The sequence below is a fragment of the Chrysoperla carnea genome, chromosome 2, assembly GCF_905475395.1.
Source record: "Chrysoperla carnea chromosome 2, inChrCarn1.1, whole genome shotgun sequence".
Taxonomy (NCBI): domain Eukaryota; kingdom Metazoa; phylum Arthropoda; class Insecta; order Neuroptera; family Chrysopidae; genus Chrysoperla; species Chrysoperla carnea.
In genome coordinates this window covers 33,717,821-33,742,269 of record NC_058338.1, presented here as the reverse complement: position 1 = coordinate 33,742,269, position 24,449 = coordinate 33,717,821, and the positions used below count along the sequence as shown (strand labels likewise).

At 27.8% G+C, this 24,449-nt stretch overlaps 5 protein-coding genes across 6 annotated transcripts in view; 2 read left to right on the top strand and 3 right to left on the bottom strand.

Moving 5' to 3' along the window:
- The first annotated feature begins 258 nt into the window (after nucleotides 1–258).
- On the top strand, nucleotides 259–915 carry LOC123293449 (28S ribosomal protein S14, mitochondrial). Its single transcript, XM_044874277.1, has 2 exons — nucleotides 259–450; nucleotides 554–915. Exons 1-2 carry the CDS (start codon nucleotides 379–381, stop codon nucleotides 878–880), a joined length of 399 nt encoding a protein of 132 aa, XP_044730212.1. The 5' UTR covers nucleotides 259–378; the 3' UTR covers nucleotides 881–915.
- A 515-nt stretch (nucleotides 916–1,430) lies between these two features.
- LOC123293422 (zinc finger protein 625-like) lies at nucleotides 1,431–6,309 on the bottom strand. Of its 2 annotated transcripts, XM_044874240.1 has the most exons (4): nucleotides 6,115–6,309; nucleotides 4,037–5,073; nucleotides 1,972–2,017; nucleotides 1,431–1,584 (listed from the first exon to the last, which is right to left on the bottom strand). In XM_044874240.1, the coding sequence occupies exons 1-3, from the start codon at nucleotides 6,289–6,291 to the stop codon at nucleotides 1,978–1,980; spliced, it is 1,254 nt and encodes a 417-aa protein (XP_044730175.1). In that variant the 5' UTR covers nucleotides 6,292–6,309; the 3' UTR covers nucleotides 1,431–1,584; nucleotides 1,972–1,977. The 2 variants fall into 2 exon arrangements, 1 of the variants encoding a protein (XP_044730175.1); XR_006535013.1 differs by lacking the exon at nucleotides 1,431–1,584 and having other exon boundaries at nucleotides 1,976–2,017; nucleotides 2,981–5,073.
- A 1,916-nt stretch (nucleotides 6,310–8,225) lies between these two features.
- LOC123293418 (zinc finger protein 501-like) lies at nucleotides 8,226–11,001 on the bottom strand. Its single transcript, XM_044874236.1, has 2 exons — nucleotides 10,821–11,001; nucleotides 8,226–10,070 (listed from the first exon to the last, which is right to left on the bottom strand). The coding sequence occupies exons 1-2, from the start codon at nucleotides 10,980–10,982 to the stop codon at nucleotides 8,853–8,855; spliced, it is 1,380 nt and encodes a 459-aa protein (XP_044730171.1). The 5' UTR covers nucleotides 10,983–11,001; the 3' UTR covers nucleotides 8,226–8,852.
- A 104-nt stretch (nucleotides 11,002–11,105) lies between these two features.
- On the top strand, nucleotides 11,106–13,889 carry LOC123293440 (mitochondrial transcription rescue factor 1). Its single transcript, XM_044874263.1, has 4 exons — nucleotides 11,106–11,314; nucleotides 12,522–12,649; nucleotides 13,315–13,387; nucleotides 13,655–13,889. The coding sequence occupies exons 1-4, from the start codon at nucleotides 11,111–11,113 to the stop codon at nucleotides 13,850–13,852; spliced, it is 603 nt and encodes a 200-aa protein (XP_044730198.1). The 5' UTR covers nucleotides 11,106–11,110; the 3' UTR covers nucleotides 13,853–13,889.
- An 8,915-nt stretch (nucleotides 13,890–22,804) lies between these two features.
- LOC123293427 (protein held out wings) overlaps nucleotides 22,805–24,449 on the bottom strand; it is a 278,973-nt gene continuing 277,328 nt past the window's right edge. The window contains exon 8 of the mRNA XM_044874247.1: nucleotides 22,805–23,134. The gene's annotated coding sequence lies outside the window, so the exon portion shown is untranslated. The remainder of the gene's footprint in view (nucleotides 23,135–24,449) is intronic.

The window sequence follows — 24,449 nt, the reverse complement described above, 5'->3', positions numbered from 1 at the left end:
AAGAATGAATTGAATATTCGTATTGCTTTTCTGGGTCTTCCTTAACCTCCCCCCCCCCGTATATTCTAAAACAAAGATAATGAATATGGAAGTTATTGGTTAGTTTAGGATTACTCATAGACATAAAGAATGGACTAAGCAATACTCTCATGAAATTGGCCACTCTCTAAGTTTAAAGTCCCTTTTTTTAGGTCTGCAAAATAGATGCAGAAAAGAATGGTTCTATACGCTTAGTCCATAGAATAATTGGCTTAGTCTCTTTCACACATTTCTTTCAATAGTTTCAATATTTAAATTTTAGTCCTTTTAGTTCATTAGTTGGATAAGAAACGCTCAGTCCATGCTCTATGTTTATGGGATTATCTACAACGATTCGAAATGAATAATTTTATAAACAAATCCAATTTTTTAACATTTATCACCAATTTTTCAGCACAAACTAAAAATTTTGTAAGTAATTCTTATAAATTTTTATTACAATTCATAAAATTATGAAAACTATATGTAATAAGAATAAGCCTCATATAACCTAAAAATATGATTTAAATTTTAGCAATTACAACAAGTACGAAATAATTGGGCTGATTGGCGAATGATTCGAGATGTTAAACGACGAAAATGTGTAAAAGAACATGCTGTAGAACGTGTACGTATAAATTCATTACGCAAAAATGATATTTTACCTATTGAACTGCGTGAATTAGCTGATGTACAAATTCAAGCAATGCCGAGAGATTCAGCGTTTGTTCGAACACATGGAAGATGTCAATTAACATCGCGACCGCGTGGTCTTGTATATAAATGGCGTTTAAGTCGTATTGTTTGGCGACATTTAGCTGATTATAATAAAATGAGTGGTGTTCAAAGAGCTATGTGGTAGTCACATTTATTTTGTACATATTTTTGTTAAATGTTATTATTACATTTTAGTTATTAATAAAAACTTAATATTGAAAAGAATCGACTTTATCTTCTAATTGAATGACCTATAATTTCTTTCGATTCAGTCTCGTTTTAGTTTTGCTCACAATTCCAAAACTAGCATTTTTTTCGAAAAGTCCACAAACATTTACGAGCCTTATTTTTATATTCTAACGCTTTCTATAATTTTTTTAAGATTAGTTAAAGCAAGTAATAATTATTAATGTTATCACGTGGTCATAGTATCCAACAAATTCCCTGCTGATTTTTTTCAGACCGATAGCTCAAATATACTGTTATCATGCTTCTTTTAAAACGCGACAGTTTCGAAAATATTCGTAGAAAGTTTGGTAGACTCGCCAAAAGGAAGACTTTAACGAAGTTTCAAGGGGAAACAGACCCAGGCGCACCGAGCTAAAATAATAATTCTACTTTTTATGTAGCCGTAGCTGAGTAAAATACCGAAATAAATAGATCACTTTATTTCAATTTAATAAGTCCATCTATTATTTAAAATACAATCTTCAAAACTGTTGTCAAAAAAAGCATACACGCTCTGGTATACTGCACCGGACCCCACATAGTACACTGGAACAAGTACCCCGCATCGATTTTCAATAAGTTATGTTTGGAGCGCCATTGTAGGTAAATGTAAATAGCTATTCGCTCCGAGGGTGAATTTCGTTTCCATGACAACGATACACTACTTTAATTATAGAATTAATGGATGCATATATAATTGTGTGGATTGCATTGAAAACTTACATTTAAAATTTAATATTCTTGTTTCACAAATTTAAATAAATAATTACGATAATTAACATTTGAAAAATAATATTTGTACAATTTGATTTCTTATTTTCACAATTTTTAATGCATTAAGTTTAATTAATTAGTGTTTTTCAATCATTTTAATTTGACAGTTTCTATATCATTAACATGTAAATAATTGCAAATTAGTCATAACAGCCCACTTTATCTCCAAAATTTTTCACTTAAAGCGCTGGCATCGATTTTATTATCCCTACCATGACTACGCACACAACGAATACAGGTTTATTCATCAACATGCTTCGGCATACCATTACAAAACATCCTTAAAAATATAGAAAAACCGGTGTAGAAAAACTGAACTTGTCCTTGTAAAAGTCAAACTGCATTAATGCTTTGGCATAAATAAAAAATGAAATAATTGATCGAGTTCAGCAGATATTCGTGGTTACTCTGTCTGTTAAAAGATGTTTCGATACCAAAACGAAATTACAAAAAATCTAAAATTTTATGTGTCAATTAATGAGTATTTAATACGTCTTCTGTATAAATTTTAAGCTTATTCTCTGTACGGTTTACGAGAAATTATTTATTTAAAGAAGTGCTTTTTACATGGTAGTATATGAAGAAGTCGTAATAAATGTTAGTTTTTAGTCAAAAAGTGATTTTAAAAATGTTACCATTTACAAAACAAACTTTTATCAATATATCTAATTTTAAGCTTTATAATCATACCAAAATTAATACTTCCTCATATTATTTAATAATTTCTCAGTCAAAAATAAACGTAAAACTTAAACCATTCTAAGTGTTATTACTTTAACATTACATGTGATTCACATATAATGTTATAGCTATAACACTTAGTGGTAATACATGCGCATTTTTTTTTTTGCTAAAGAGTGAAAATGATACCAAAATTTTTTTATTTAATTTATTAACTAACTACACTTTTATACGTCTCTTGTGAAAAGTTCATATCGATACGGTTTATGAGAAATGTGTTTTTTTTTTGGTAAAAACACTGACTTTGTTAACTTAATTTCTCGTACAGAGAATCATAATTATAAAATAAAAAATTTTTGATATCATTTTCATTTTTTCGATATCGAAATACCTTAATTTAGCACTCGTTATATAATGTTTGTGATTGGAAAGAGAAAGAGAATGTATAGGGGAATGGTATACCCCGCGTTTAAAATATCAATGAATTTATATTTTTATTGAATTATTTACAAAATAAAAACAATTTGAGATAAATAACAAGTACGAAATTAATAATCATCACCTTGCTTTCTTATTAGTAAGTCTGTAATTTAGCATAGACCATACTCCTTTGGCATGTCCTGAGTTTTTTATAATTTGAGACGGTTAGCGCTGAGGTTTGGGTACCGTACGTTAAAATCGGTAGAATACACGCATTCCAGGCCTTTGTTTTTAAAGAAATGTGCAGTTTACTTTTAAAGATATCTATCGGAAAATTTTCTCCACGCATTCATTATTCTCTTTTATTCCCAGATATTTAAACTCATTCACTCGTTCTATGGTTTCATTTTGTAGAATAAGTCGAAGGTTGTGATTATCTTCGTTTGCATTTGACATCCATTTTGTTTTTTGGACATTAATTTTTAGGCCTACGAGTTTACTTCTAAGAGCTAGTTGGTTCAACATTATTTGTAAATCATGTATCTTGTCAGAGAAGACAATATCATCCGCAAATTTCAGGTTTGATAATCTCAACCCATCGACCTTTATTCCATAACGATGCCAATCGAGTAAACTGAAAACATGATTAAAAACAGCATTGAACAATTTCGCAGACAAAGGATCGCCTTGACGAACCCCGCGTTGTAAAGAAAATTTTTCTCCTAATCGTTCCGTTTTTATCTGTGCAGTGCACCCTTCATACTTTTTATTATTCGGGTAAACTTATCAGGGACCCCAAGGCTTTTAGAGATTTTAAAACATAGCAATGTTCGACAGTATCTAAAGCCTTATAAAAATCGACAAATAAGAGATAGGCTTGCTAATAAGGTTAGATCTAATACTATTAGATCAATAACAAATGTCAAGGACGTAATTGTCTGTATCAAAAAATTGAAGTGGAAATGGGCTGGGTATGTTTCAAGGCTAAACGATAATCGACTAGATATACATCATGGGTACCATTAAATCTAGCACGTAAAAGAGGTCGGCCACCAACTAGGTGGAGAAATGAAATTACAAGGTATGCAGGAGATTTGTGGAGCAGAACGGCTAAAAATAGAAAATCGTGAAATGTACTAGGGGAGGCCTTTGCCCAAGGGAGCTAAATCAGGCTATTTATTATTATTATTATTATCACCTTGCTTTCTTATTTTTAGTGTGTGACAGTAAATGTTTTTTCATATTTGTTGAATGATAAAAACCACGATTACATACTGGACAATGAAATGGATTCTCTCCGGTGTGAATACGATTATGATGTATAAGTGAATTTTGATGACGAAATTGTTTACCACATATTAAACAATGATACGGTTTACCACCCGTATGTATTAATTCATGCGATTGTACATGCGGTTTTTGACGAAAATGTTTCTCACAATAATTACATTTATACGGTTTATCTCCGTTATGTGTTAATTTATGATTTTTAAGTACAACATTTTGGGCAAACGTTTTCCCACATTCATTACATTGATAGGGTCGAATAGCCGAATGTGATGATCGTTTATGTAAGATCAAACTACTATAGCGTTTGAATTTTTTCCCACAATCACATTCATATTTCGAATTATTATTATGGGTAATACAATGTTGGTTTAAACTGCTACGTGTGGAAAATATTCGACCACATATTTCACAATTGTATTCAGTTTTTATATTACGCATTTCTGGATGCCATTTGATTTCATGTGTTTTTAAATTTGGCCTTGATTTGAACGATATATCACAAAATGTGCACGTATAAGACGTTGCATTTTCAGTTTTTTTGTTTTCATTTTTAATATCACAGGGTAAATTATTTTTATGATTTTTTATATGTTCGTTTAAATTTTCTCCGTCAAGTAATTCATCTCCACAAATTTCACAAATTATCGATTCTTCTTTTTCAGACGTTTCTTCTTTTAATTCAATTTTTTTATCGCTTAATTCCACTGAAAAAATCTTTAAAACATTTTCGGGCGTTGTTAATTCCATTTTTGTAGAATTCAATTCCTTTGAATGGTCGGTTTTAGTATCGTTTACGGAGGTTTCATCCTCTTGGCTAATGTTTACAGCGGCAAATCGTAAAATTGCATCAACTTGGATACAATGTTGTTGAAATGTGTAGACCGAAACAATGAATTCAACGCAGGTAGAACAAATATAATTTGAATGGCCATCATTTTCTGAAATCTATTAAAAATATTTCAAAATTTTAATTTCTATGAGGAAAAATACATAATTGCCGGGATTCGAACAATTGCCCAGTCTCTTCCTACCAGACCAACTTCTGACTACTTCAAGAATGTGGAAGGGGCATAAATAATAAAAATTTATATTCCCATCGTTACTAATTGCCATAAAAAAGGTTAAATTAAAAGATTTTATTCATTTCCACTCTTTCAAAATAACTTCGTCGAGTAGGTATATTCGCCAAGTTGACCGAGATTAAAGTGCTCGTATAGTCGTATCCACAATTACCCTTTCTTCTGAGTAGGTCAGTACAATGACTAAATATTTCGTCATTTATATTAAGCAAATTTGTTTCTGATTTTCATCATCATATTGGAAAATCAATTTGCCATGTATTACAGTAATCTTAGCCGAAATGCTATATAGTAAATCGCATTTTTGGGGGGAAACCCGACTTTTTGGTAACGGTAAGGGCAATCAAAGATAAGATCACCGTAACCAAAAAGTCGGACTTCCCCTCAAAAATGCGATTTAAAAATCTAAGATGTTTGTATTAATGCGACAAACGGTGTCTTAATATGAATGTGGAATGTTGTAGAACTGCGAAAACATGCTCAAACTGGGTTTCAGTAGGTGTTGAAGATTAATAACACCATAATTATTTACAATAATACTGGGTATAAGAAACCATAGTGATTTACGACAATACTGTTCAAACGTACGAATGAACTGTCTAGTAAAAAATACCACAATATTTTAACGATCTAGTCATTTCATAGACTAGATCGCTGCTGTTAGGTTTTTCTAAGATTTAAACCTGCTTATTGACGTCATTAGTATTAAAAGAATTTATCGGCTGAATTTGGATTTTTAGATAAGTGTCTTTTTTCTATGTCCTGCTTGGTGACAACAGAGTTAGTGTTCTCTAAGAGGATAACAGAAATAAAAAAATTCTAAAATTTTTTTGTTTGCTATTGATTTCAGTTCCAAAGGCCAACATTTAACAAAACTTTGAAATTATTGTGTTCTGTTAATACTTACGTTGATGGGAGTGAATGCCATTAAAATTTCAGCATGTGTTTTATGAACATCTTCATTGCGTGAAAATATTGATAACATATTATTTTGATTTTGTAAACAAGTTCTGCAAACATATTTTAATGTTTTTCCAGATATAACATAACTTGTTATATCTGTTTCAATATGTAAAATATCCATGTTGGAAGAATCCTCTTGTATACAATCGACCATTATGCACAAATATGAAAATTTATCGCTATTGTTAAATTTTCAAATTTTTGTACCTTGTAGCATTACTTAAAATATATTTAATTATTGTGAACTGATTTTGCTTAAGATGAACATGAGATCTGAGACATTCTTTACTTTTGCTCCCTAGGCAGGGGCGGATTTACGAATTTGCCGCCCATAGGCAGGCATCAAAGTGCCGCCTTTTTTATAAACAAAAATCTGGTTTATTTATTTGGAAATTGAAAATATTTAATATAAAAAATGAAATAACTTTTTAATCATAAGTAAGGTTTACAAAACAAAAAAAACAATTCATTTTTAAATTATTTCAATGTACATTTTTACGCCGGACTTTTTCAACAGCAAATGTATCGATGATTTTGTTCAGATCAACTTGTAGCAAAGTTTCAACTTCAATACGTATTATAGCCAAAGAATTTAGTCTGTTCTCTTTTATCGTGGAACGCAAATAAGTTTTGATACGTTTCAAGTATGAAAATGAACGTTCCGCAATACAATTTTCTACTGCAGTGCAAGTAAACATTTTAACAGCGATATCGATCATCGGATACACTTGGTTATTCAAATACTTCAGTACAGTCTGTGACATGGTACAGTTGACCAAAATAAGACGGAAGGTTAGGGAATAGTATTTCTGAGAAACGTTCTAAAACATCCAGGATAGTGACATTCGCGAACATAGTTTACATAGTGACTAGATATAGTTTAAGTGAAGTGGCGACTTTTTCAAATGATTGTTTCACGCAAAATTGACTAAAATTGAAAAAATTCACATTTTTACATTTATATTAAACAAAAAAATTTTTAATCATTGAAACGAATTTTTTGCCGCCCCATTTTTTTTGCCGCCGTAGGCACAGGCCTACTTTGCCTACGCATAAATCCGCCCCTGTTCCTAGGTGTGATTAAAAAGATTTAATTCCAATGTTTCTTAATTTTTCCAAAGGGGTGCAGTAATAATAAATTACGGGATTCTATAATAAAAAATTGGGTTTTTATTTAAAGGAAAAAATTACCCTATAAAAATTTGAAGCTTATATAAAAAACTAAAATTATTATTAAAATATATTTCAGAAATATCTTCTTGAAAGTATTCAGAAGATATCTGAAAGGAAAGATCTTGATTTATAGAATAAGTTAGAATCGCATAAGAAAAACTAAAATAAATGTGTATATAAATTTATATATTTATGATTTTAAATTTTTTAAAAGATAGTTTAATACTGTGTAAATATGACTTAAAAAATAAAAATTCCAAATAGAAACTTTTCAATATATTTAATTTTTTCGATAATTAATTCACATTCTGAATACGCCAGTTATCAATAAACATGGTTTGAAATGAAATGATATATGGCCATAGTATAAATATTTTAGTACTTAATGCCTGAGATTTTTTTACATGATAACCAGGTAATTTGGATGTGAAAAAATAAAGTCACACTTCTTGACGTTTGGAAAATTATGTTAAATGAATGCAAAATTTAAATAATCAATCTATATATCATTTCCATTGAATACATCACGCTTTAGAAGCATTAATTTTACATTCATTTTACAATATCAATACTCATATCATTACAGTAGAATTTTTTAATGAACTTGGTTTGAAAGACAATGGCATCATTATAGCCAAATGACATATATTTATAGCATTATATAGAAATAAAATGTCTATTTCCTGGAGATTAAAAAACCATCTTCAAAATATACATGGAACAGTCATCAGATCCAGGTTTTTATGAATATGCAATTTATATAACAACAAGTCTAGTTAGTTCTTTTACTTTTTAGTAAAATCAATATAGTATTATTAAAAAGCTTATTTCTATTTTTTGTCTTATTATTGTATTGTCACCCGATTTGCATATCTGCATTCTTCAACTCTTTATATTATCGAAAAAAGCTTAAAAATTGATTTGCAACTTTTGGACCAGAAAGAAAACAAACATAATGACAAAGTAGAAATATATTATCTTGTAGTGAAATGATGTGTAATTTTTATCTCTACTGTACCATCCAACTTTTTCTCATACAATATACAGCATACGAAGAGCTGTGTAAAATTCTTTTATATAGTTCTCTCTTTTCAACCATAATACTCTAACTACGATCGTTCCTGTTCAACAATATAATTGATTGACTTTGCGTTATTATATCTCGACAATGAAACGGTGAATAGTTTTGGTTTTTCTTTTATTAACTCAGAACAAATACGTCAATGTTCAGTTAGTTTTTTGAAAATTTCTGGCATGTTAGTGATCCGAACTTTAATTAGGTTATCTTGGGTTAAAGATGGTCAATGTAATTCAAAATCTTATGGAAGTTGTATTATAAAATCCTTAATAAGTATAAAAGAATTTAGAATTTTCTGATAATATGCCCATAATGAGACAACAATCTTAAAAGACCTGGATCAGGACTATATTATTCTAGAAGCCAAGTTCGTTATAAAATACACTGGATAGCTAATAATTCGAGATTGAGCAAATAAAAAAAAAACAATATTATAGTTTATGTGTTAACAAATGTTTTTTCATCGTTGTTGAATTAACAAAGCCTCGATTACATGTATCACATTTGAATGGCACCTCACCCGTATGTATACGTCTATGATCACGTAACGTTGTTAAATGTCTAAACATTTTTTGACAGAATTCACACTGATATGGTTTGACACCAGTATGTAAACGTTCATGTGACACAACATGCCCTTTTTGTGTAAAAGTTTTCGTACAATATTGACATTTATACGGTTTAACGCCACTATGTATTAACATATGTGTTTTAAACACCACTTGATATTTAAATATTTTACCACATAAATTACATTGAAATTTATGATCTTCACTATGTTGCGCATGTTTATGCTGCTGCAATCCTGCATACGACACGAATTCTTTACTACAAAACGGGCATATTAAGCGTTTATCTGTATGTCGTAATGAATGTTGATAAAGTCCATTTTTCGTTGCATACGTTTTACCACATTCTCCACATTCATGACGTTCATCCGATTTCATTTCAATTTTTGAAGGTGGTGGACGGAAAGTTCCACCATGTGATGCTCCTAAACGATGTTGTCGTAAACAGCTGCTTGTTTTGAATGATTTATCACATAATGGACATTTAAAAGGTTTTTCACCGGTATGAATACGTGTATGTTCGATTAAGGTGACTTTTTGACAAAAACTTTTTTCACAATTTGGGAATTCACATCGAAAATCACGTTCACCTTTATGGGCTTTAACATGACGTTTTAAATTACCGTTCGATGTAAACTTATTTCCGCATATGTCACAGACGAATGGTTTTTCCTTGGTATGAACTAACATATGACAAGTTAATTTATATTTTGTGATAAAATTCATGGGACATAAAGTGCACTGATGTTTTTTTTCATTTTTACTTAATTTTTGTTTTCGTTGTTCGCGTTGTGATAATATTTGATCATCTTCTGATTCTTCTTTTAAATCTATAGATTTTTCTGAAAGGACTTCATAATTATCGTCTTCAAATGTCTTTAAATCATCATTTTCATCGTCTATTGAACTGTTACTGGCTGAATTATTTAATTCATCCAATTTAATATTTTCATTTTGTTGAAAAACATTTGTTAGATATTCGTGGGTTTGTATACATTTTTGTTGGAACTCGTAAGCTTGTTGGACATTTAATATACAAGCCTGGCATATTTTTAAAGGAAATACATCCGCTTCTGTTATCTATAAACGTTAAAAGATATGTTAAATTTATGATAACTTTATTTGTATCAGTATTAGGAATTTGTTTAGTGCAGATGTTTTCGAAACACAGTATCTTATACAGAGTGTCCCGTGACTCAATGGACTTAACTTAAGAGCGTATTCTTTGGAAATATTTTAAGTCGAAAGTGCCTTATATAATTTTGTCCAAAACCCAATAGTTAAGGAGTTATGTGCACTATTATGTCCTCAAAGATAATAGGCAAGAGGATAGTAAATTAATTTGGTAGGCCATGTTATTGTTTTGCCAATACCCGGGAAGCTGAAATTTTGAATCAAGGTTCTCGTCATGGTCTAGATTTATAATAAATAATGATTGCAAAATTAATAAACACAATTTATAAAAACCATTGGCAACCCATCCTCAGCTTTAAATTGGTATTCAAAGACGTAAATTTTTACTTGGACTTAGCGACTACTAGAAATATTAAAATGCTCCTAAATGCTTCAATAAAAATTACGAATTTCCGTCAAAGATTGACAATACGCTTTAATAGCTTTTGAGAAAGAGAGTTTTCAAATTTAAATCATTTTTAGAAATTACAAAATTAACTTGAGAAAAATATTTTTTGATATTACATTTACTTTAGTTTGTTAATTAATTTCGACCATTCTAAATGAATGAAAATGTGTTATTATAATTTTTCTTAAGTAATATAATCTAAAATCTTAAGTAATTTTAAAATATAAACAAATATTAAGCCATCTTACTCTAATGGGAGCAACTTCCATTAACATTTCTGCATAATTTTTAACTAATGTTTCATCTTTAGTAAATATTGATTGTAATTCATCGTTTTTTAATAAACATGTTCTACAAAATAATGTGTCGTTTATATCTGATATATTTTCTAAAATAAACTGATAACTCATATTATTAGCGTTTATAAAATTATTAAAATTATAATCACAAAAACTGTTTAAGATGTACAATTTGTGACCGTATCACAAAACGTTTGTTTAGGTATAAAAATAAATATCATTATAAATGCTTTGAAAAAATGTTTAAAATAGTTAATAATTTATTGCAATTAAATTTAAGATCAAATATACGACGTTTAAAACTTCAAGATTGTGTTCGAAATATATCATCAAACAATGTGAATCCTGTATTAGTTAATTTATCTGCATGTAATCATATTTTCAATCATAACCAAGTACGGCTTAAATATACTCAAAAAAGTAAAAAATCTCAAAAAACCGAGGTATGATTATAGAATTTATAATTTATTATAGTTTTGATCATTATATTCTGCACATATATATGTATTATACTTGGACATTAATAGTTTAAAAGAATCTACACAAGAACATATTTACATATACAGAATGTTCGATTTACATCTAGGCATATAAATATCACGAGTATGACAGAATACATGCGTTAAGCAATGCGTCTAAGTGAGAGGTATTATATACATGTGTTGAAGCTTCGATATGCGTTGAGATAGTTGTAAGATGCTTGGAGAGTGGGAGTTTCTTAGTTGAATAGATGAACTACAACAGATAAGCTACGATACAAGTCATTTTTGCAATTTCATATAACACCCATAATACCTCTTACTTAGATGCATTGCTTAACGCATGTACTCTGCCATACTCGAGATATTTATATGCCTAGATGTAAATCGAACATTCTGTATATACCTAACTTACCTGAGGGCCTGAAACTTAGTGGAGACGGTAGCAGGATAAAAGGGGCCTATCTGTGCGAGATCTAGTTCTTGGTCGTTGCGTATCTTGTACTGCGTAGTATCAGACTGTCTTTTGTTTTCAATTTTTTGTCCTTTGTTTTCAATTAATTGAAAGTGATTGAAAACTTTTCAATCATTTAGACAGTCTGATGGCGCAGTACGCAACGAACGATGATTAGACATCGCCCAGATAGGCGCCGTAAAATCTCATTACGATATCTATTCTCTCTATCCTCCGAGACACCTTGCCCTCATGCCTTGTGTAATTGGTTGCTCGGAGGGTAGAGAACAGAAGATACATTTATTAAGGGCATCCACTGAAAAAATACATCGATAGTTTTATTCGATGCAATGCATCGAATAAATGAATAGCTTCTAATACATCGGATCGATTCTATGGATCGTACTGTAAATGTTGAGTGGATTCAATGCATCGATGTATATGAGTAGAAAAAAATCTAAGTAGTAGCAAAAATTCATTTACTGTGCGTTATCATAATAAAACAAAAACAAAAAGAGATATCGAGCTCAAAATTTTAAAGTTTTAGAGCTAATAACTTGATGAATCTTAAACGAGCAAAATCGGCCATACTTGTGGATCGATTTTATCTCAAAAATGAATACTTAAAACCGTAGGATATATAGGGAATGTTCAAAGGCAAAATTACTTCTTTTATGAACATTGCTTGTTTTTATATTGAATTTATATTTATTTTAGGAACATGATTCAGATGAAGAAAATGATTGGTCGAGTGAAGTTGAAAAAGATGCAAAAATTGTTAAAGCTAATTTAAATTCACTTCGAATGGATTTAGTTGTTAAAGCAGGACTTAACATAGCTAGAAAGTAAGTAGTTTTTTTATTAGAAGTATTCTAATGGCACTGTAAATGATACTGCAAATACATTAAACATTTCTATTTCGTTTGTCTTTTATAAAGATTATTTTTAGTCATATTATTTTATTTCAAAGCTTCAATAATAATGAAAATTGAAACGAAAACATAATTCTTAATCACAGACCTATATTAAATATAGACTAGTAATAAACATGTAATAGCATAGGCTGTGTTCAACAGATAAAAACTCAATCGCCCTCTTTGCATCCTTTCCATATTTTTTCTGTCATAAGAAAAACATAGATGAAATATGGGAAGGTAATATTTACAGAGCTTAAATAAAAAGCAACGGCTCAACACGGCTCAAAACGCATGTTGTGCTTGCTAAACAAATCATTGTTTCCTCATACGTTTATAATACGAATTAACGGAACGGAATATTACATGGGATATTTTATATCGTTGTATAATAGCTGGATCTAGTTGACTCACTTCATCCTGTTCAAATCATCATATACACTTCTCATATTTCCGTTGAGTGCAACGCAGCAAATGAATAGTGTATATCATTATCTGAATGGGATAGATTGAAACAATTAATTTGGCTAGTATTGTGATGAACATACGATATAAAAATTTAAATAAATCTTGTTAAATAAAATTTTATTTTTCAGTAAAGTGGAAAATGCATTTTATGAAAATAAAATACGCATAAATGAAAAAAAAGTGGTGAAGAAAAGTGCAAACGTAAATATAATTTTTTTCATACCATGGTCTAGAGTACAGACGCTTTAATTTTAGTTACTCATAAAGTTATACTGTTCCTTTACAAGAACAGTTTGAATCGGACATTTTTATTGGGCATATTTTAACATTTTTTATGAAATGTCAGCGACATACATTTTTGTCCTACTTACAATTTTAGGACGAAGTGTAGGATATGAATTTTTAGTTTCTACTATGAAAGTAGTTTGATTGTTTACGTTTTTAAAGTTCTTGTTTTTCTTTTTGCAGTTGCGTGTTGGTGATGAAATAGATTTCATACGTGGTTTTAGTAAAAATAATTCAAATTTTTTAATAGTATCAAGATTAATTATATTAGATGCGATTGAAAAAGATGAAAATGTAACAGTTGTAATGAAAAGATTTAAAAGTTTACTCATTGAAAATTACAAAGACCCTTGGAAACAAGCATCTACCTCTGAAGATTAGATATTTTTATTAATTGTTTACTTTTTTTTTAATTAAAGTTTTTGCCTGATTATTTAAATAAATTTTTATCAGTATGTTAACAGTTGTTTTATCTAAAATTTATTATAGTTTTATCATTTTATCTTACAGACGTGACTAATTTTAAAAAAAATATTTACTAACAAGAAATTGCAAGGTGACGGTCGTTTAAAAATTGTAATAATAGTTGTTAAGTACTCGCACAATAGATGTCTTAAAATACATCAAATACGTGAATACGTTGACATCGAATTTATTCGTAAGCTAAAATAATTAGCCAACGTAATTTAGACCCCCACAAAAAATTTTTGGTTAATTAATTATAAATCTTTTTTAATCCATTGTTCGTCGGTTTTTCTTCATTGTTTGACCATTAAAATTATTTGTTCAATCGTTGTTCATTTATTATTTACTAAACAAATTATTTGTCATTAAGTTAAGCCCCCACACTATTGATTTTCACTTTTTACTTTCTTATGTCTTTGTTTTGATCTGATAAATTAATATTCTTTTGAGATAATTACAAATTCCGCAACGGAGACAAGGAATTGAATTAATTAATTAATGTGAAATATTTAGAATCCAACAATTGCTAATAATAAACGAACAATCAATAACTCCTTAAAATACATTAAATAAAGAGGAAAAAGTGAAAATCAATAATTATTATATATTATTATATAATATTATATACCTACCTTTATCCTTTGCATAGATTTCAGGAATATCAAATAGAACCTGAATTTTTAATAGTGTTAAATACTAAAAAAAAAATACTATAAAATAAATACTAAGTTTAAGAAAACAAGTTTATTCATAAAAGATGAGTAAAGTATGTATATTACATTATTGAAACATATAATATGTCAAAGGTGGAGTGGTGGCTAGCCCAGTCGCCTCAGGTTACAGAGAACATCGGTTCGCATCTGGCATTCTCCCGATTTTTTTTTTTTTTTTTAAATAAGTAATTATGCGCGACAAATAAATAAGAGCAAGGTATATTTTATGTTATTTTAATTCCCACCCCCTGGCAGAAGAGTGATTTATGACATCAGTAAGAAAGTGGAACTAACTGACATAACTAATTTTTTCTTTTTTTGTGAAATAACATGTTCTCCTATTACAAAATCTTATAAAATTTCATTTAACAAGAATAAATTTTAGCATGTACAAAACAAAAAAGCAACCAAAATAAGTATTTTTTTAAATATTTTGTAATAGGCGAATATGTTATAAAAAAAAGTGGGATAAAATATAAAACATATTCTCCTGTTACAAAAGTTCAAATTTTTGTCTTAACGAGCGATTTTTAATTTTATAAATACAAATTTTAATATTTTGTAATAATATGAGTGAGTGAGTTAAACTATATGACATGTTCTCCTATTAAAAATTCTTATTTAAGCATAACTAAGCCATTTTTGTACATATTTTTAATATTTTGTAACAGGAGAACATGATTTTAAAGAGTGATATATATTTATGATTATTTAAATTCCCACCCCCTGACAGAATAGTGATTTATGACATATGTATAACTGACGTTATTTATTGCAAGAGGGCGGGTTATATAGATAATTTAAACTATAAAAAGAGTGGAAAATTTAAACATCAGTAAAAATATTTACCACATCAGGATACGAACCAACGTACCTTAGTTTCAAATGCAAGTGCTATACCCACACAGCCACCCAGCTTTTTTATAATGATATAATTCTTCCGTACTTAAAAAATAAAAAACTAACAAAATTGTGAACAAAGGGGGTGATGGCAAATGGAGTGAAGATAAATGCAATAATAGTCTTTGCATTTAAAATTGAAGTTTCCAGCGAAGCGGATGGGTAATTACTAGTCATTTTATACAGGTAAATATTTCCTAAAGGCCTACAATTTTCACTCTGATCGGTTCGAGGCGCATCCAGTAGTGAACGAATAAGTTCACATAAAAATGTAGAATGATGGCCATAACGAAGGCTTTTCGATGTCATTCAACCCATGTATAAAGTGGGTTGTGGAGGTATGAGGTAAAAACAATAAAATAAAGGAAACTCAATTATACATGATATTTTATTTGTGTAATTTGTGATATAATATTTACATTATATAATAATATTTGTTATTGCATATTAATTTCAGTGATATTAACTATCACCATTTATAAATTTTCTTAAACATAATAATAAATTTTTAAAAATGATATTCTAAAAAAAATTCTAAATGTTAAAACAACATAATTCTTTAATTTCACGCATTTAAGAGATTAATAAAAATTTTCAAAATAGTCTTTTGAATGAGATACTTCAAATCTATTTAAAGATTTTTTTTTCAATGTCATCATGCAACTGAGAAAATTGCACATACGGTTTCTTTACGTAATTTTTTAATTTTTTTTTATTAATTTTATTTTTTGTATTTTTCTTGTAAATGGCACCTATAAATAAATATTAATTAAAAAAACACTGTATAGTATTTTGTATGTGTGAACCTTAAAAGATGTCAAAATATCCTTTGTTCTTTTTGGCTGACTTATAATTCAATTCAGGAACCAGTAAAGTATTTTTACACATTTTAAGTATAAAATTCGTTGTTGAAACTTATAACACATTTTAAATGTGTTCTTAAAATTATCACACTAACAGTGTTTTAAAATAACACAGTTTTCATACGTTAAAAACACACACAAAATATAGAAAGTTACTTCGAAATTGACACGAAAAAGGTGTAAAAATAGCATAACTGTTTCTAGAATGCTTCAAAAGTTTAAACTATTTGCAACAAAAATAATAGCTTAAAATTTATAATTACGAAATTCAGAAACTTTCACACGATTCGATTTTCTCTTACGAAGTTCGTTCTTCTTTTATATATTTGACTAAAATTAACGAATTTTTAAAGTAATATCATTGAATTTATCATAGGATCAACAAAGAAGTTGCATTAATTTTTTTTCTACAAATTCAATTATAAATGAAAGAATAATTCATCTAAAGTATATTTAAGTAATTTGTTTTTTTTTATTAATTGTTAGTAACAAATATATATATTTTTGAATTAAAAAAACACGACTTGTGTTTGGCTGTGACGTTTTGATATCCGTTGAGGCTGGGACCCAAACGCAATCACTCTAAATTCAAATTTTTGGACTTCTTTCATGTAAAATTATGTTATAATGTGGTGAAAAAAAGTTGAGACACAAAACATTTACCATCCTGTATCTTATTTTATTATTTCTCCGTGCGGTGGCATTACTAAAGCGATATGTTGGCGTCACTGACGTTTAAATTTACAGTTTAGAAAAGCCATTTTCAATTGTATGAAAAATAAATTGAACAAAATTTTTTTTTAGTTGTTCTTAGTAATTTTTAGTAAACTTTCGAAAAAAAAATTAAAATCATGCAACTTCTCTATTTTCTAAGAGACATCTTTTAAATAAAAAAAATTTATAATACGAGATACATTAAAAATGGTCTTAAATTTAATCAGAATTAGTCAAAATTAAATTTTTTTACTTAATTAAAGCTTTGATATGAAATGGATACATAATGATGAACAATTGATCTCAAGCTTATTCTACGAAGTCTTAATTCGCAGTGAATTGACGTGGTGACTGAAAGAAAAACAGGGGTTTTAAAAGAATCTCTATACGTAGATGAGATTATTAATAATATTGTGCAAGATAATAAGTGTCTTAACGAAACACGGAAGAAATAGTCACATAAAAAATACCATGAATGGAGAATGATTCAAGATCAAAGAAAAAAATACGATTTCCAACGCGATTGTATCATTCATGCAATTAAAATCGAGATGTGAAAAGACAAATTTTGATGGAAATCGAACTCACGATCTCTTGTATACTGAATAACTACCCTAATTCTTAGGTACCAAAAACTTACGCGTATCTATGACTTCGCTATCTTAATGTCTTTGTATATTTTGTTATTAAATTTTGCAGAATTATATTACTTGAATAAAGATATTACTGTTGTGACTGGCTGTTTTTATTTGCATGACGTTGTAGAATAAGCTGTATTCAATAAAATAAAAATGGTCTTTAAACAATTGAGAAAACAACAATGATAAAAATGACTTGATATAAAAAACGCGTTGCCGCCATCAGTAAATGTGACACTAACTGAGCTCGCTCCGCTAGCCAAATTGATTATTTTCACTATTATTTTGTGAAAAATTTACAAAAAAATTAAACAAAATAAATTTTGACTATTTCAAATTAATACCATTTGCGTTAATTTACAAACAGATCTATTATATAACTTTTTCAATTGAAAAAAGAAATAAAATTTTTAATATAAATATTTTAAAACTACTATATACCTCGAAAAATAATGGGATGAAATTAAAAACAAATAATTCTTAATGTAAAAACAAACAAAAAATTGTGACCAATTATTATTTAATTATTATATTTTATATGAATATTATATAATAAATTTTTCTTTTAAAAACTATTTTTGGCACTTGAATAATATGAAAAAAAATATAATTATTAAAATTTGTAACCGTTTATTAGTAGAGTAAAATGTTTTTTTTGTTATTTGTTTTTGTTTGATTTTTTTTTATGGTGTGCACTTTTCTACGAAAATTAGAAGCTTCTATTATAAGTAATTACGTTTGGTACTTTATATTTTTTTTGTTTTAAATATTTAAATTTAATTTTTAATTTCGTACAAATTGTGTCAATTATTTTAATGTTTTATATTGTTTTATAATTGATAAAAAATGTTTAGGTTAAATAATTTTAATTATTTAAGAAAAGGAAATTTATTTTTCTAATAGTTTCAATTATTTTTGTACAAAAAATTATAAATGGTATAATCGAGTCTATACCATTTTCGTTATTAAATCATCTGTCTCCTGATGCCAATTTCAATTGGTTAACTGATCGGTGTAGTTATCTATACTGGCTTACCTGTTTTGGTTTATACTGTAACATACGTTTCATTTCAAGGAACAGAATTAGCATTTTAGGAACATAATGAATTTTTTTATAATATTGAAGGGTAATTATATATAATAACTTTTTCAAAATTAAGAGTTCTTTTTTAAATTTGGATTTTATAATTGTGTTGTTTTGGAAATGTAGTCCTAGTAAAAGTCGGCAAACTCTTGTGTAAGAAGTAACTTTAAATTTGATGATTAATCTAAAAATATGATAGGTCGCTTTTTTCGTGCATCTAAAAATAAAATTCCTTTTTTTAAACAATAGAAATTTAAGTAAGTGTGTGACTTCATTTTTTTTTTGTTGGAACATGTACTACTGATTTTTTATGAAATATTCTATGGCTGTAAATATTTGTTTATTTAATACTAAATTTAATAAAATATGTTTTATTTTGTTCAATATATTTGATAAAAAACATCAACATTGATATATTTCTATATATATAATACCTATATGTATAATAAGGCACTGTTTTTATATTATATACACGTAGGTTATTTACAACTGGTGGTCATGCATCAAAAGGAGACTGCTCCCCCAAAATCTAGCACAAAACCGCAGAAATTATATCCTACGATTCATATGAAGGTAATTACTGTTTATTTACTTTAGCTTCCATCGGGCACATAAAATGTAAAAGTAAAGTTAAAAATTAGTTTAAAAACACTCAATAAAAGTGTGACTATTGAGTCATCTTCGGAGAAGGATTCTGTAGCGTCTTCGTTATTAAAACACTAACCGCACACTACAATTGCTTGAGATAATAATAATAGTTTCATTTCTTACATTAGATCTCTATGAGTTTACCTAAACAAAATTTCAACATCTTTCCGTACTGAAAAAGAAGAAGGAAGCAATTGAAGACGATAAAGACAATGTCAAATTGGTATGAAATAAACTAACAAATTTTCCGACGGAATGTTTAACATTAACTAAAATATCTAAACAGCATCACTGACAACAATACCACGGTCCCACGGCCCGACTTTTCGGACCACCATCTATCGTTGGATCATCAGATCTTATATAACCATTTTTTTCCTACATGTCGGATTTTGGACTAAAAGAAACATTTTCTAGATTTTTGCAAAGCATCTCTCCCATTGGTAAATTAATCCTCCAGTTGTAAATCTCCATGTATATTAGAGTTACAACAAATATTTATATAATCACTATGAATTGATTGCACACATCTATAAAAAAGGACAGAATTAGATAGTATGAGAAAAAAATAATTAATATTTTTTTAAATAATAATTAATTTCTTTTTTAAAACATAATTAAAAATTCTATAAGTACTTATTTATTATTATAATAAAATATTCTTAATAAAAATATAATAGGATTTATTTTTTGAGTCCTATTATAAAAATAACGTATAAATCATTATATATATATATATATATATATATATATATATAATCTAAACATTTAATATTTTCAAATTCATATAATACAAATATAAAAAAAAAATCAAAACGTTTTTTTTTTGTTTGTTTTCATAAATATTCCTAAATAGTGAAATTATCAATAAAATCGGGAATAGTATTCGAGAAAAAAATCACTTAAATAAATAATTTTTAAATATTTTTTGAGCTTTGTACAATTTAAAATAAAATAGAATTCAAAATTAAATAACAAGACAATTATTATTTCGAGTTTTATAAAAACTTCTATTCACTTATCCGAGAATAAAATAAAAGAAATTACAGTAATTTAACTATTTGAATTTGTAAGAAAAATTTTAAACGTATAAGTAATTATAATTACTTTTTGGAGCTTCTTTTAAATAAAAATTTTTCTGGTTTCATTAATAGTTTTTTTTTTTTTTTTTAATTTAAATGCTGCTGAAAAGTTTTTTTCAGCACATACGGTGGTCGCTATTTGGCTTTAAAACGATTGAAAGATTTCAAGCGTCTTTATCGGGTACACATCAATTTGAAACATATCTACCTTGAAAACTTAACTTGAAAAATGTCCAATATAATACTTTGCAACAAGTGTGGTTATTTGTCTAGCCTACCTGGGAGTTGAGTGGAACACACGAACGACATGACTGATTCCATTGATCAATAAAAAGTTACTCGAATTTCTCATTTATTTTACAAATTTTGGATAAATACTAATTAAGAACATGCAATGTCGGTGATCAATTACCTAATTATTTACAATTTCAATATTATCAAGTAGGGCCATATTAACCATTAGGCAGAGTAGATCCCCGCGCGCGCATAAAACAAAATGGAAATGTTTCATAGAGAGAAAAATTAATTGGAAATTTTGGAACTTCAATGACAATAGGCTTTTTGTGACGAATGCTGTCAGTTATGAAATACTTCATATTTACAGAACAGAACCATCTAGTATCGATTAGTAGAATTAATATTTATCTTATTTTACTCAAAGAGCATAGGGTAGAGGAGAAGCAGCCCATATGAGCTAATGTAAAATCGTAGTATACGAGTTTCAGCGCCTCTACCGAGTCAGGCTTTCAAACTTAATAGTTAATAGTCACCCCCGCAAAGTAGTCAAACTTAATAGTCATACCCGCAAAGGCCTACAAACTTAATAGTTGATCGCCTCAGACTCCAGATGTCACTTATAATTATACTTCTGCTTCTTGTCTATCCTATAGTCTTTGATTTTACTTACATCCCTACATCAACTGGAAAACAGTTGATGATCTTCAAACGGCCGAAAAGGGGCCCCGATAATTGCATTGCATAAGGTCCCCGACATGGTTAATCTGGCCCTTTTACCAAGCTATCATTGAATGTGTTATCAATAAAATGGACAATCATCAGATTAAAATAAATATTTGACATTTTCACTATTTAAAAAAAATTTATGAATTGCATACGAGTATAATATTTATATATAATTTTAAACAATAAATTATTTGCCATAATTTGAACATATATTTACTGGCTTCGAAATTATTAATTAATTTTTTTTTATAAATATATAGAATAAATTTTGAAAAAAAAATTCAATACGATTTTTAAGTTTCTGTTTTTTTTTTTCTAAAATTTATTTTATATATAAAAACGTATGGCAAAATGGGAAAAAAATTTATTCTTAATTTGTTTTTAAATAATTAAAATCAGATGAAAGCAAATATTTCATAAAAACTAAGTAAATATTTTTTTTATGTAAGTACAATTTACATAAGAGATAAATTTTTTTGTTTCTTTTTTTATTTTATAATATAAATTAAAATTTATAATTTGTTTTATTTTTTATCACAGATATCTATATTCAAATTAGATAGCTATTCACAACTACAATGATTATTTGATTCATAAAATTGATAAAGAAAAAGGACAGTTTGATTACTTCGTCCAGCAATTTTTTAATCAAAATGGAATTTTTATTGACCATTATTAATAGAAGTATTAGTTTATACCAAGTTGTCCATCAAAATATGGCTAAAAGTATTTTTAATATCAATTTTGTATCTTTAACTGTTGAAAATCTCTACTTGTGACAGTATTAATATAGGCAACGTATATGTACGAATTTAACATAGAAATATTTTACAAAGAAAATTTTTTGGGTTCTTTTTTTAATAATAATGTACTTCCGGCCATATTTTTAAATTCAACCCGGTTAGAAAGAGATTCCTCTATTAATAAATGTCAATAATAATTGAATTTCAAATAAAAAAAAACAGAGAGGCCAAGTAATGACACCGTAAGATTTTAATTCGAAATGATTTTAACAAACATTTTTTTCTAAAATAATAATTTCTTTACTTGTATAGCAAACTAATTTCAATATAGACAACTCTGTTTTTTATTTATAATAGTTTTTTTTGTTTTTTAATAAAATTTTATTTTTTGTAGAAAACGGTATTTATCAACTAATCTAAAAAAAAATCATTTAGAGGAGAGAGGATAATAAGTAAAATAAGGACGATAGTAGTAAATTAAGGTAAAATATTTTTAAAAACATGTTTTGTGAAATGGTGCAAATAATAATATTATTATTGTAAAAATGGGATAAGATTATTATGAAAATACGTTAGATTTAAAAAAAAAATGAGTAGAACAGTGAATAAGAATTTTGTTTGAATTAATATGAGTGGTTAACGGCTGGTTAACAACGGCTATTAACGTTAAGATACAACGTACCACGCGAACCCACGTACCAAACTGCTGTGTGTATTTGTGTGTGCACGAAGGACTTACTTCAGTCAGGTTCGGGCACATTCGGAGTAGTAGTAGTAGTAGTAGTAGTAGTGTTGTTAGTGACTTGCGCAGACGCAGGATCGCACTTGTTATTAGACACGCATCAGCCTACTGGATTGGTTGTTAACAAGAAAAAAGAAAAGAAAAACAGATTGTTAGTACCGCCATCATTTTGTGAACAAATTTTGCAAAAAAATTACAAATTTAAAATAAAAATTTTTATAATTTTTAAAAATTTATGTTGAATTTATATTATTTTTTTTATCTAACAAAACATGCATGAAACTTTTTTTAATTGACAAAAAATTGTTTTATTTTAAAACATTCAATTTTGGATTAATTTCGCTAATAAGGATTTTTATGGTGAATCTTAACAGAAAAAGTTTTGTAATTCGGTAAATAATAATTAAATGAACAAATATCCAATATAAATTCAACATATAGATCAGTTGTTAGAGACAAAAATATATTATGTTTTTACGATGCAATCGGATACTAGTCTCATTTTAAAAACAAATGAGGTATTTTTACATTTTTTATTTTTTATAACACGATAAGTGTAAAAAGTAAAAAATAAAGCAGATGTAACTTTCTTTACATGCTTTAAATTACACACTTTTCGATCATCATCAAAAATATTCATACATAAATGTATAAAAAGTTACTACAACAAATTACACACTTTTAATGTGTTAAAATAACACTAAATTTAGAGTGGCTATTATTGAATTTTTCGTTATGAATCTTAATTTTTTAGAAACAAATTCAGATGGGAAAATTACGATAGAATTGCAATTATTTTTTGGGAATATAATCGGGTAAACGAATGTATACTCTTTCTACCTTTAGTAAATACTTTAATTATATACTAAAAAAATTAGGAAACGAAAAACAAATTTTTTGTTCATTAATTTGCTTGGAAAAACCCCGATTAAAAAAATATAAAGAAAGTCTTATTTTTAGTTCTTTTAAAAGTGCTCAAGTTACTAATTACGTAATTTATGTGATTGCTAAACTAACAAGTACCCTTAACCAAAACAAACTTTTAGTTGGCTTAATAATACAACAATAAATTATTAGTAACAAAAATTTTAAAAGCTGAATAAGTTTATTATTTTCGGTAAAAATGATAATTTCTCAGCCAAGATCAGTATATTTATATTCCCTGTGAATCAATGTGAATCCATTTATGCCAAAATTAAGAAACTTAAATTGGAAACTTCAATAATATTTCAGTATCCGATTAGATAGAATGATGATTGTCTAACTACTGGTCTAATAATATTTTTATCAAATGTGATTTTTCTATTATTAAAAACGGCTGATACGACCGTTGTTGGTGAGTTAAGCAAATATTTTTAAAAAAATATGTGAACATAAGCAAATGCAAAATACTTTTATCCAAATTATGTACACATACAATTTT